The sequence below is a fragment of the Plodia interpunctella genome, chromosome 16 (assembly GCF_027563975.2).
Source record: "Plodia interpunctella isolate USDA-ARS_2022_Savannah chromosome 16, ilPloInte3.2, whole genome shotgun sequence".
NCBI classification, from domain to species: domain Eukaryota; kingdom Metazoa; phylum Arthropoda; class Insecta; order Lepidoptera; family Pyralidae; genus Plodia; species Plodia interpunctella.
In genome coordinates, this window is record NC_071309.1 from 4,110,847 (window position 1) to 4,126,319 (window position 15,473).

The following is a 15,473-nucleotide window of genomic DNA, read 5'->3' on the forward strand; positions in this document are numbered from 1 at the left end:
TAAATAATAATCACTGTATAGAATGCTTTCAAACTAGTTACTGCTTAGTAGTCACTACAAATTTAGTAATATAATCTGTATTTCAAACTTATTTAACAAGTCTTTTCTAAAAAATTGTTCTAAAATAATAATAAAACAATTCTAAAGACAATGAAGTCAATTAGGGAGGGTTCAGTAAAGGCGGAGATATCAAAGAGGGACGATCATGAATGTAATTAGTAGAGAGGACGTGTGCCTCTGAATATTATTGCCATCGTATGAAGAATTAAACACTTTTATTAGCTATCGTTATAATATATAAACACTTTTATTAGATATCGTTATATATATCGAGATAATTTGTTCTACGAAACAGCAGGAAAATCGTAAAAAATGTTATCATTTCTGAACAAAAAATAGTATTGAAGTAGAATGCGATGTAAGAAAAATATAGAAATAAGTTTAAAGGGATATCGTCTGGAGAAAATAAAATACCAGTTCATGTACTAAAAAGGGATAATAATATATAATATAATCGACTTTTAAACGTAAAGAAATATTTAATTGTAGTTCTGCCCTAGAATATAACCACTTCATATCCTCCCGTGGATATCGTACGAGGCAACTAAAGGACAGAAAGCCTTAACAGCTGATAGGCAACGAAAGCTTTTCGAAAAAGGGTCGACGTCAGGTGGGCGGCCGATTGTAAAATCATAGGCAAATCTTCCAAATTTAATGGCTTTTTTACGCTAACCCTGGGTTTTGTGGCGTCACAGCTCCAAATGCAACCGGGTACACGCAATATTAGAGAGAGAGCACTATTTCCAAACTGGATCGTCATTAAGCTGACATATTTTTTTGTGTAAATATGAAATTAATCTGCATCTTTTACTTAACAAAAAGTCTTTTAAACAATACAACAATATATTTCACTTTAATGAATCAGTTAATTGTTTTCAAAGGAATAAGCCTATGAAATTAAGCTGCTATGAACACGTAGTCGGCGAAAGCCGTTTTGAGTGAAATATTACCGCATTTTGATCCAAAAGCCTTGCCTTGCTACGTGAAAGTAATATTTGTGATTGTGACGTTAATTATAATGATTTATAACGAAATATACTCGTATATATATAGAAAACGATAAAATGATGACTTCGGACAACGAATACTAGTCCAACAATGTAAAGTCACAAAAAGTAAGTCCATTGAAAAGAAACTAAAGCCTATTCATAAAGAAATATTTTTTTTACTTGCTTAACTTTAGCAGTAATCTTAAAAGCTATATTATTTTTAGCGTTATATTAAGAGTTGATCTATTTTTTGTTCCTATCGGCAACAACAGCATTTTCAGAGAGTTTGATATCAGACAGGCGGCCGCTTGTTAATGTGAAATGACAGCCGCATATAATCTTTAAATTTTTTTTTTCAAGCGACTTTGGATTGTGACAGCCGGATTTAAACCCGAACACACTGTGATGATAAAGAGATATATTCAAAAATTCTCTCGCTGGATGACATACTGAAACTTAAAAGGCCATTTCAGAAACTGCTCGAGGCCTCGGAAGTCTGGAAAGTGAGAAATAAAAGTTTGTGTCGAAAACGGTTTCGACGGAAAAAGACTTTGCACTTAAAACGCGAAAGCGAATATTAGAGAGAGAGAGAGAGCACCAATTCCAGAGTGGATCGTCATTAAACTTTTATTTTGACATATTTTTTTGTATAAATATGCAATTGATCTGCATCTTTTCTTTTATGATTTTAGTACATAACTTCTCATCTATTCTAACAATATTATTTTATTTTCATGCGGTTTTTACCAATAGATAGTGTGATTCCTAAGGAAGGTTTTGGTACATAATTTATTAAAACTCGATATTGAGGTAAAATCTTAATACAGTCAGTCTATTCTGCTATATATAGAAAAAGCCTACTAAGTTACTAAATGTGCTCTAAAACAACCCGAAATTCTGACAGAAAAAGTGAAATGAAAAGTGAGGGGATAGATATTACAAATAAGATTTCCAAGTACTTTAAAATTATGAAAATCGTGTCTTAAATTGTGCAGTCCATTCAATTTACCTTGCATAGCTAAGCAGCGGTTATGGCGGCCATTTCGACATGGATTTGGATAGGTTTTGATGTGCCGTTGACTGTACATTTCAATCATAGAATTGCGAAACAAGCTGACTCATGTCGAGGCGGCGCCGTCTGATTACAATTGTCATAATTTGTGATTAATGCTCCTTAATGTTCGCTACGCTACGCCACCGTCTTGGTAATTGCAAATGTTCGATTCAATTGTAGTTGCTGCTTTAAAACTACATAAAAAACCAATCGTCAGCGTATAAATAAAAACTAATTGAAAAAATGTCAAGCACGTAATATAAAAATAATTATGAGAATGAGATTCACCTTAAACCAGCTCCACACTAAGTTTTCTAAGCGTTGGACAGATTCGGTATACATTGCTGGTTTTTCATTGCTGTAAATAAAAGCACTCACACTAACTACACAATGATCACACATTCACGTCGGCATGTGTCTGAATTAGATGTACCTATGTAGTGCGCGTCAAGATGAAATACAATTTTACATTATTAATTTCGTTGAATACGTTGTTTTACAGGTTAATGAATGTAAATAGCCTGTAGAATAGACAATATTCAACGGCCCACATAAATATTGAGCTAATATCGCGCATCCGATGGACACAAACAGAAACGAGTACCTACAACACAAACAAATATTTATACAAATATTTTCTCGCGCTGAGAAAAAGGAATGGTGACGTTCAGAAAAAGGCATGGTGATCACTACATCACGGTGGTTATCTGTTTACCAACCTTAAAAATTGCATTCGGAATAACTTTTTACTTTTATAAACATATGTTCCGCATTCATTCGTGTGACGTCACTCATGGATATCCCAACATGCATGTCACATGCAAACTTGCACATAATTTGTGGTTATTTATGTTCATTTCGTAAGGCATTAAATCAGTGCATTATGCTGGGACGTGGGTGCATTATGACAATGTGCAAATGTGCATTGTCTGCATAGAGTTAGTTCCGTATAAGACATAGGATTTATAGAACTATTTTCATGATGAATTTAAGACATGAGGATGTGTCTGTGAATTGAAATCATGATATATACAGGATGGTATTTTGAACACCAACAAAATCTATCAGATTTGAATCACAAAAAAAGTAGATATATAATTTATTTGAATACCTATTCTATATGGAAAATCACAAATTTTTGACACAAAATCACAAAGTTGTGTTCTATGAACTTAGCATATTATGAAAACTTAACTGGTGTATAAAGAGCCAGCCTGTATTTATTAAGGAAATGTTAAACAGTTAAAACATACGAGTGTTGTTTTCTAATGAAGTCATCCTCAAAATATATCTTTTTATTCGGGATTTATCTATTATTTAAAAGCCGGAAATTATTAATTTGAATACAATTTTCACAATTTGTGTAGAGGTTTTCTGGAAACTAAAACCTGACACCAAAGAGTGTTAATAAATGGGCAACTGGGACCATAGTCCCAGTTTATTGCGGTCACAGTCAGGCAATGAGAGTCATTGATATAAATAAACGACTAACCTGTTGCCTTTAAGATGTCCGGGCCGATGCAGCGTTCCCGACATGGTTGCTTACTCCTCATCCTTTGGAGGCACTTTTATTCGATTCCTGAAACAATAGAGAATTTAATCGATTTTATTGACAAACGAAGCATCAGGATAGAAAATCCAAAGGCTATATGGATCGATGACTTAAGAACAGTTGAGAGTCGTAAGTGATAGCGGACATCACGGGAAGGCAAGAGGTGAATGGCATGCATTGATCCCTCAATATTGGATGGTTCGCAGAGCGTTTCGACAAGAATGAGTTTTACTACGTGACTTTACATTAATTACTCTGTACTGTAGTAATGTCAATTTTTAAAATGATTGATTTAGAAATGATTCCTTACTCAAGAAAATTGACGGATTGTAATGACCGCACAGCCGCAGCGGTCGAAACGCTCTGCGAACCACCCTATTATGTAAATATATAAAGTACGATATATAGTTATACCAGTGGGATATAAAGGGCTGCCGATGATGATGATTACTATAACTAAATTCTATATTATCATCCGAGCTTTTTCTTTCTGAGAGTTATGTCCAGACAGGTTTATAAAGTTTCTGCTAACTTATAGAGTTGTTTTGTAATATCTTGCCACCATTACAAAATACTCGGCATAATTCTCGCCGCTAAGAATGGCATAATCCTCCCGTTCATGACTAGTAGCGGTTGGGGGGGGAAGCGTTGGGCAACACCCCAGGGCGCTGGATACAAAAGAGCGCCTCTTATTTACAAATAAAAGGGAAATTAATAGAATAGCGTACATACCACTGAAAGTGCCTTATACATATATATAAATAAATAGAAATAAATAATGGATTTAAATTTAGAAAACTTCGATATACGCCTTATTATGTTTCTGGTTATATGACAGTTAACGACTTTCAGAAATTCTAGGGCAGACTTGTATCAATAAGAAGAAATTAGATACCTAACATAAAGATGTGTTATTAACCGTCATTTTAAAAATAATAATAGGGTTATTATTTTTTTTGCGAATTTATGCAGGGGGTCGTTATGTAGATATTTCGCCCGGAACTCTTGTAGTGCTAAAACCGGCACTGTTCATGACTCATAGGACGACGTAATATCTGAAAGCTGCATATTGTGCGAGCTTTCGCACGAGCTTTCCTATCTCGCGGACTGAGACAATAGGGCGCGCATGCGTTACATTATCTCTTAACTAGAGCTTAGATGAAAATCTTCGAGATTTGGTGTTTACGTAAAATTTAAAAATAAGTATAATGTTTTTCATGTTAATAGGGAAGAAAATTAAGAAAATTTAAGTTTTTCTTTTGTTAAATACAAAAAAAATATGTTTAATTAAAGTTCTCACATTATGAAAACATTTGACCAGTCATAATTTTCTTTGAATAATATATTTTCAAAAGCAGTTATGAAATAATCAAGTTCCATTCAATCGGGAAATAAAAATATATCTTATTATTGCTTCTCTCTCTTCATAGTCGTATTTCCTCATGGCTGAGGGTTGTGGTCTTTACATAGAATGAAATACATGCAACAACTTTCTTGGCACTATTAATGGAGTAGTTTGCCATTGCCTTCTCCATTTCATACACACACAACACAACTTAATAATCAATCAATGTGCAAGTTTCCACACGATATTGTCCTTCACCGGAAGCAAGTCGTTGATAAAAACTTCTACAAATGAATCAGATTGATGTACAAATTTATGTGGTACAAGTAGGATTCGAAGATTCGAACCTGGGTCCTTTCGATCTCAGGCGGGCGTCATATCCATTACACTACCACCGCTTTAAATGTTTTATTGTTTAAGCTAAGAAGTTCATGAAATGTCAATTCTACTAGATCAATGTAGTTTATTATCTCGCTTCAACAAAGTAGCAACGTATCTTCTATACTTTTCATCTCAGATTTAATACTAATGAGTTCCCAGCAACGTGTTAATTGAACTAAAAGTTGTGGTGAAATGTTGTTTGTTCAAATTGTGCTAATTCTGGTAAATTTCTTCCGTTCAGAGTGGTTTTGAAATTCTCCTCCGATGCGCATCATTGTGTAAAGTGGAGCAACACATTACGAAGCGATCGTTTTCACAGTTTTACGTGGTTCACGATAGATAACTGGAGTTTGCGTTTCTAAAAATTCAGTTTGAATATATTATTTTTAGAATCGATCGTCAATCGATTCTTAATTTGACGAATGTTCTGAAAATATTTTGTTTGATCCATAACATATTATTCTCGATGTTTTCAAATCAAACATCAACGCAAATTTATGATGGTCTATTCAAAATAGAAAATGCTTTTAATTTTAATTACTAATGTAAATTTGATACCTCTATATTTATTGAGAGATATAACTTAACATGGTAATTAAAATTTAAAATAACCTCAAATAAAAAGTAAAATAAACCAAGTAAAAAATATAAATATGTAGTACACTCCATCTTTGTTAATAATATAAATAGATTTTTACATCCGTTTAATTTACTTTCTAGTTATACACATATTGTGAAATTTTAAATGTCAGACAAATTAGTGATACTTGAACATAATTTCGCAATAAAATTGCTATCAGTAGATATGTAGACGGAACTTAATCGATCTAACATCACCGTAGAATCAATTTTTTAGACATATCGTTTATAAACGATAATAGAAGGGGTTAGATGGCGCGAAAATGGGGCCTACTACATTTTTTTTACTTGTATATATTTTTCTCCATAATCGTTTTATATGTCTAGTCTTAAAATGGCTTTGTAAAAATATTGTGTCTTACCAGGATGCGTGACTCTCTTAGCTTTTCAGAAACATTTTTATTTGAAACTCCCGACGTGAAAGCGCTTTATCAACTATAAATTTATAAACTTGTATTTAAATACCACAAATTGTTAAACAGTTGACATGTTCTTGAAACAAGTTGGGAATGTTATCTTTCGGGTAAGTGAACTAAAACAAATACCATGCAGTTTATCTCACAGCAAACAAAACAGACAAAGCAACGTGACCAAGATTATGCTATGTTCTGAACGTGTAGATTAAAAATGGGTGTGGTGTTTTTTGAGCTTGAATAGGCGTAAGCTATTATGAGATGGACGATAACCCAAACAGCGAAATTATATTTTTAAGAATAAATTTTATCCAAATAAAAACAATAGGAAATCATATTGTGCCAATAAATTTTCTGTGATATTAGAACATATACCTTTAACCATACCTAAAGGCTTTTATATAACGAAACACAGCAGGTAATTGTATACCATTTATACTGATTTTTTATCGTCTTCAAAGTATATTAGGAACGATTTATTACAAGTATGATTAGACGTCACCATTTCGGAATGTTATTCAAACAAATATAATTACGTCCATGATAATTATGAAATATTGATGTGGCATATTATATCAACTTTATGTTAAATTATAAATATTGTTGTTAAAGTTACTATTGGAAGCAATATAATCTGTGACGTTACTAAACACTTTTTTTTATTACGTAGACAGAACTCACATTTTTTAACTTATTCCATCCATCAACACCAAGTCTGGCAAGCCGTTCTACCCGATGCCAAATAAAAAACATATCTCCAATATTTTAGCTATTTATTTATATATTTTTCCTCAAACGAAAAACTATGTTACACAGAAAACTAGGTACCTACCTAAAAAAATATTCGTTAAAGAACTCAAATAAGTTATCTTAAAACCCACATCTAAATGCAAATCACGATGTAATGGACAGATAAATCATTGCTCCGTTTATTGGAGTTAACTAATTGAATTCATTTCCAACTTCACCTGTGGTCTATTTATGTTACCTTGCATATAACTTTAGTTGTATATGTTATATTAGAGAATATTTATTTAAAATTTAAATTTAAAGATTTATGTATTACATTGTTCATTGAGTTCACATAGGTCACCTTATTTGTGATATGTATGTGTAAATAGTTTTAGATTTAAGTCTACACTATCGCAATCAGTATAAACCTGTAATGGTAGTAGTCAGTAATAAAATATATAAATATTATATATTCTCAAATGTATGAACTGGTCATCACGTTTCTCATATATTTTTATGTAAGTTAATTGTGTTTCACATCAATATATATATATATATTATAATCAGCACTCGGATCATAATCATAACCTGTTTTGATATACCTTTTGACTATGTACATTATGTACTTTTATATATTATTAGAAAAAAAACATTGTAAGAAACAATAATGTTAAGCCGATCTGGCATGATAGGGACCAACTCTGTTCAAATGAGTTTCTTTCGGCATTTCTTCTCAGCAGTTCCGAAATGCCAGTAGTTTGTAGCTTGTGAGAAATAACTATAAATATAAAAAATATAGAAAAAGAAAAACGAGAAAAACGAAGAGAAGAGAACGAGAAAAAGTGCCTGTGAAGGTCTAATTTCTGAATAAATGATTTGAATTTGAATTTCAAAAAATACATGAGATCACTTACATGAGAACACAAAAAATAAATTTTAAAGTATACCTCGTTCGTATATCTCGTTAAATTTTATGTATTTAATAGGTAAAACAAATAATTGATAATTTATATCAGTTTAAACAAATATTGCCAAATGTATGGTTAAACATTAGTAACAAATTAAACATCTAAAAGACATTATGAATGAGCTTTTTACAACTGATATTAGTTTTTGACGATATTATTTTACAAAATATTTCAGGATGACTATATGTGGCAATGCAGGTATAGATAGAGGTACAGTATCACGTCTTCATCCCTTACGGAGTAGACAGAGCCTAGACTGTATAAAGGTTTATGTTTTTAATGAATCTGACAAATTTGAATGCGGAAGATTGTGCGAAGTGAATAATAAATGGGCCAGACCCGCGACGCAGAGTGAGAATTTATTTATAAAAATTAACCTAATCTTATCTTATTTGTAATACAAGAATTGTGATATTATAACAGTATAGGAAAAGAAACAAACAATTTACATTTACATTAGTCAGCAACAACTGTTGCCACAATCAGTTGTAGCCACAGCAAATTTATTGGGTAGCTAGTACTTTTGCAACAACCAGTTTTTATGATGAAGATAAGAGAAGCGTGCCTTTGTACAGGCAACAAAACAAGAAACTCGAATAAAAAACAAATGACTGTCGTGACGTAACTGATTTTTCCTAAACAATCTCCCAAAGAATAAGGGACTAATACAAAAAATGTAAAAAAAATAAGATTAAAATTGGTGAAAATAAATGTCATTACATACATCAAATGGCGGAAAATAAATTGGAGTTAAAACTTTACTTACTGAAACTTTATTTAATGGATGATTTTTTAATTTGATTTAAATCAACACAGTTACTGGGACAGAAAAAGATTATTATTCTTGGTTCGGCCCACTATATAATGCGTACCAAAATAGGTAATTAAATTTTATGGGACAACCCGAGATATATTTTATATGAGGCGAAAGTAATTTTCATTTAAAACCCGAATCACTTGTTACATATATATACATTACAGCTCGCATAAGTAGCAATTGAATCGTGCTGCAATTTCATGATATGATTAATTAAGTAGCGATCAGATTAGCGCCATCAGACTGACATCTCTGATTATAGTAGATATTATTACTCAATTAATTCGCCATTAAATAAACTTCGACTGTTTCATGTAGCTAATAATATATCAGCATATATTTACAACAAATCGAGACGCCACAGTTCGTACGAAATACAAAAGAAAACGAAGAAAGCGAACCCTAGACTAAATACGCTATAATTAAGTAATAGTATAAATGAAACAGTAATTTTGTTTGTCTTCAACTAATCTCCTATATAACCTTTCATCCCGGAAAAATAACTGTTCCCGTGGAAATTATACACGAGCGAAGCCGCGGGTAAACGCTATTACGCTATATTACGCTAAGGAAGGAATCTGACTGATGGGTAAGTAGGTATTGTAAAACAAATCATCTAAATTAGAAACTATAATTAGAAATGCGAAAATTTTAGAACTTTATACGTATCTTTGACGTGAAATATATTGAAACGACATTATGTAAGGACATATTAAACATAAATTCATTTAGTTTTTCATGTTTGATAAGAATACAATTCTACATAATATGAATACTAATGAACCGACAGATATCATAGTAGACAGAAAAGGCACGCAGACTCTCAGCACTGCGCAGGCGCATTATTGATTAAAACATAAAAAGGAAATATTAAAACTCGATTCACTGAACTCAGGATACGAATCAACCTTGAGACTGCACTGCGTTTCCTTTCTCACATAATGGTTTACTGCCTTAATGCCTGTACATGCTTTACATGCCGTACATGCTTTAATGCCTGATGTTAAATATTTATTTGTATGTAAATAATTATAAATTAAAGTAATATCATAATTATCATTTAGAAATTAATAAATTGCAACTGATTTATATAAGAAACAATTATTTTTGATAATAAATAAGTATACCTAGTTATGTTAATGGTACTGTCAGTTTGTTTTATGTATTTAAAATTTGTTTTATGTATTTAAAGATTGTTTTAAAATTTATTATTTTTTAGTAATTAGTCAATAGTTTATTTATTTTATTTCGATAAATAAATAATGAAAAAAAAATAATATTTTAAGAATACTGCTACGGTTAACTCTTGCAAAATTATCATTTTAAGCAGCCAGAAACTGATTCAATTATTTTCATAAGATAAAATTTTTAAATTTCGCCCTGGCATAAAAATGAAATACATCATATAGTAAGTTCATACTTACCATGAATACGGAACCCTAGTCAACAAAGTGTTCGACAGGGTTTGGTATTTAGGTTCACAGCCGGTCAGCGAAGGCAAGCAGCTTTTAGTAAGCCGATGGAACCACCACGTCTAGATATCCCATATGGATCTCTATGACAGTAATAATAAAGGTTAATTTACTATGAAATTGAGTAGGTCGACGTGTCGTTAACTGTACTAGAATAGTACTCGCCTATTTATTATTATTGCATGTCTCTTTACAACCATTTGAAATTAAAAATTATTTTTTGTGTAATAATTATTACTGACGTAAAGCGTTTTGTATAAGTTTTTTCTTTTTCAAAGTTTGGCTAGAAATTATAAGGATATGTTGAAAATAATAAATACCTTGGTAGAGCCCATAGATAAAAGAAATAGAGCGCTTTATGAGTAATGGAGACAATATTTTAAAGAGTGATGGCAGGAGGCGAATTTATTTTGCTGAGTAATTTTTTCTAATTAATAATTCCGAGATTTCTGTATTGTTCTGTTCTCTCGCTCGTATTCTCGGTTGTATTCCACGCTGTGACATCAAATCCAGAGGTGCGGCGCGTAAAAAATACAAATGTCCAACTAGTTACATCGTATTACCTATTTACAAGGGAACAGGCGGCTTTATAATTTTTTCGTGGTACATACAGTTAACAGTACATCAAGATATTCAAAATCGTAATAAATTAGTCGCTATTGCCTTCGCATAGACTTCCATTTTCCTACACCTGTACTTCCATGCAGTGTAGTTTGGTATTCGCCTAACTTTTACTATAATTTATATAAAAATCCATGAACTCATAATATACATAGTGTGTTTATATTTATACTTGTTTCATATTAAAACAGAGCATTAGATTTAGATAGTTTTTGGTATGGTGATAGTGGGAGAGGACCGGAAAATTACGGAACAAATAAGTAGTATCTGATTATGTTGTTCCGTCAGGCCTTTCCAGAAGATAAACCCAAGAAGTGCTAGCTTGATGTCGTCAAGGATTATACGCCAAAGGTTTTAATAACCTAGGACCGTGCGAAGTGGAGACGAGAAAGTAGGAAAGCGGACCCTGGGCTCCGACACTCAAAGGCTGAGATCAACCTGGAAAACGTTCAGATGAGAGAGAGATAGTTGAAGAGCGGGAAAGTGACAATGGCCTTTTACCGCGAGCATAAAATTCACTCTTGTGAATCTATCACAACACTGAAAATGAGTTTTTACTTAACATTGATAGACAAGCTGCGAATATGAAACAGGTTTTTGAAGAAACATAATGGATTCAGTGCTTGAAAGTAAAAGTGGACATACATCATACCGATTGCAATATGTGAGTGAGTTTCGTAATAAATTATTCTATTTATAAGTTTTATTGAAATCGTTTCACTACATTAGTTATAATAGACTTTTGGTTAACTATTATTATTTTTATATTACGTGTAGAACTTAGAGACTGGCACTTTGGTACTGATAGGCAACAAAAGCGTTTCCAAGGAGGGTTGATCTTAGGCAGGCGGCCGATAATGAAGTCACAGCTGCATCTTCAACATATTAAAGGTTCATTTTGTACGCAGATCCTGGTCATCGTAGCATCACAGCCCCGAAAGTAACTGGCAACACGCGAAGAGAGAAGGCGGCATCAAATCTTTAGTCTTTAGTCTTACAATACAAAGATGATATAAGAAGCGCTCAAAACAAACCCGGATGCTGATACTATATCACACGTGGGCGTCGGACTTTCATTGCGACCCAAATACTCTATATTAAGCTGAACAATAAGGCTTATACAATTGTCTTCGTGCCATTTGGGTAGGCACGCCAAATAAGAAATTATCTGCTTTGATTGCACGCCAGATGTTTTGTAATACTTATATGAGTCTTGACAGAAAATAAATTAATTTGTGAATGCTCACGCCGGCTAAAGGCATCTGACATGACTTTTACGCTTAACGCCATCCAGCGCTTGTGGTCTGTAATGACGTAATAAAGAATTGTAAAAAAAAATATGAATTATACAATAACCCAGATAATAAAAAAGTAGTATTTTTAAATTTTTTGTATTCAATTAAAACACCGAATATAACAATTAATAACAAGAAGGGCATTCCTAGATGAAATAAAAGAGAAGGCAGAGCTCGTGTCGTATAGGGAGGTGAAATCAATGGCTGAGGACAGTAGTACATTATATACACTAGTGTAAGCTACTAAGCTCGCTGTTCTCTAAGTATTAATTACTATACTATGGCATTTATAGTAGCAATAAGCCCGCACTGTATTTATTTGATTAATTTGCCAAGAAAATGGTTTATAATTAAGCGACAAGATAAATTATTGGTGAAATTATGAAGTGTAAAGTAACGGTTTGTAGGGAAAATGAAAGCAGTATAATAAGGAAGGAGATTTAACAGTAGCCATGTTTAATGATCTCAGATCGAGTCTTGGTAATACAATGCAAAGCTTTAAATTTAATTCCGATATCTTTAGAAGGATTAAATTATTACTTGATATTTTTTTACAGACAATTATAGCATCTTTACAGTTTCCAAAATCGGCGCTATTACCTCTACAGGGCTTCTAATCACACACACTTTGGTATAATTACTATTATTTTCTACACAGTCCATGCGAAAACATGTCTACCTCACGATATCTTATATTAAAAAACTAACACTCGTGATAACGGGGAAAAGTACTATATTTTTATTATACTTTATTACAGGAAATCCATCTGTACTAATGTTATAAATGTCAGTGACGCTTTCACGGCTAAATTGTTAAAACCAATTTTGTTGAAATCTGGATAAGATATAGAACGTTCCGAGGTTTAAAATAGGCTGCCACGGAGCTGCATGCATTATCTAGGTATATTATGTTATAAATAATACAAATTCTTTTATATCAGTAGTTAGATCAAAAGCTACAGTAAAAAATTAAAAGTTTAGTTTATAATTATAAGGAGTTTATGTACGCATACATTATAAAGTTATGCTTATAAAGTTAGAAGTTAATTTTAATACTTTTAATAATTTTTTTCTACCAATCTTTGTGTTACTAATAATTATCACATAAATATATATACTTATTTTATATCGTCGCACACAGAAATATTTTTAAAATACGAACGAATTGAGTGACTGGCAATCGAGCTCATCCTACGTAAAAAATAATATCTCAATCGAAAAAAAAAATAAGCACAGACGTAGGCGGGTAGATAAATGCACATACTCCAACCGCATTTGGTAAACTTGCTGGTCATGTATGAGCTCAAATACAACATAAATCAATCATTGTTATCTCCCAGGTCTTATGGGAGTATTTCTTAACATAAATGCAACTTGCCTTCAGATCTTTTTATCGATGGTAACTAATTTATAAGTAACATGTTCGCAACCGACGGATCGAAAATAGTAGTTGGTTAAAACCTTGATATAAAAAAAAAGATTCGTATTCATAGTGTTACTTGGTATTAGTTAAAAAGTACGTACTTATTATGTAGTTTTTAATGTTTTTTTTTTAAGACCACAAAAAGATTGATAATTTTATATGATTTATTTTACACTAGACTGTACAAAGAAGACACAAAAAACCCTTTTTTGCAGTATAAAACCAACAATATAATTTGAAAGCAAACTTCAACAATCGGAAATAAAATGAGCAATGAGCATTCTCGAAGAATTTACTTCACTTGGTGTCCTATCCAAGCTACAAATGCCTCAGGCAGCACGACGCGCCGCGATGTGGCAAGATTAAACGTACGACCGAATGCAGCCCAAAAAATGCAACAGGGTCGTAGTCTGTTGTTAACGACGTTGTTGTATCATTTAACATCTGAAGAAGATAATTTTCAGTGAGAAAGTATGTATGCGTATATTCGTGCTCTATTATAATTTTGTATAAGCGCATAGCATCGCATTGCTTTGTACAGCATACAGTCGCTCAATGAGGACGCCTAATTGGCAGCACACAATGTAACAAAAATGAAATGCTACCTTTTATGGCAAGCAATGCTGTGCGGCTATCCTCATGGTCCTTTTACAGTCGCAAAGCCGATTATGAAATATCTGTGTAACCGGATGAACTTTTCTCATGGACTGTACCTACATTGAACCTGTATAGACAACGCGAGTGTACATTTTTCTAAAAAGAAAACGAGTCTAGAAAATGCACTCAATTAGATTTTTTTTCACAGATTATTAGATCATAAAGTCAAGTCGCCAAGATTAGGCAAGCGTAACGCTAGTTTCCTATCTACTTACTATTCTCGAATCGTTTCACCGAATTTTTGAACCCTCATAGCTTCGATTTCGCTAATTGCTAAAATGTAGTATTTCATGTTGAGATTGAGCAGGTGGAGTTAGTTCATTGTAGATACTACATATAAAGTTAGAAGCTTGGCTTTACATAAGATAACTTGATAATACTGAAACTAATATATTTTTCAGTGCAGTTGAATGCTAACTGCATTCAGTTGGCAACGTTTTACATTAAAATGTTTTACGTGGGATGTTTTTTTTTCGAAAGTACTAATTGAGTATCAAAATCTTTCATATCTGCTTGAGAACTACACCTAAAGTTATATTGAGTGTCATACATAATAGCGCATTATTATCTAGCTATGCTCAACCAATATTTATATAGGTACTACCTGTAAGCATTGTCACATCACAGACAAACTAAACATTTGGTAATCGCTGAACCAATCATAAATTTGTGAAATATCACGCTGATTTTCTTTGAAGCTCTATTGCATTTACGTAATGTGTTCATTTTTCAATTTACTACAATTCAATACCGTTAAACGAAATTAGGACTATTGTCGATTTAATATGTACGTGCGGTGGTCTATGCGTGCTCATTTTTAGAGTTCCGTAGTCCTACAGACAAGGAATCCTTATAGTTTCGGCATGTCCGTCTGTCTGTCGGTCTGCGATCAAGCTCAAAAGCCATTAAAACTAAAATGATGTAATTTTGTATGTGTATACTACACATGAATGACAGCGACAAAGTGGTCAAAAAAATTTTGAAAATATAATAATATTAAGTTACCTCCCCTACACGTGGAGTGGAATGTTTTTTCTTTTCTTCTTTCCTATAGT

At 32.4% G+C, this 15,473-nt stretch overlaps 1 protein-coding gene across 1 annotated transcript in view; it reads right to left on the reverse strand.

The window, feature by feature from the left end:
- Window positions 1-15,473, reverse strand: part of Cad86C (Cadherin 86C) — a 126,549-nt gene that overhangs the window by 69,862 nt on the left and 41,214 nt on the right. Inside the window, exon 2 of the mRNA XM_053756387.2 lies at window positions 3,596-3,682. Coding sequence (XP_053612362.1) covers window positions 3,596-3,639 — 44 coding nt within the window. The 5' untranslated portion in view covers window positions 3,640-3,682. The remainder of the gene's footprint in view (window positions 1-3,595; window positions 3,683-15,473) is intronic.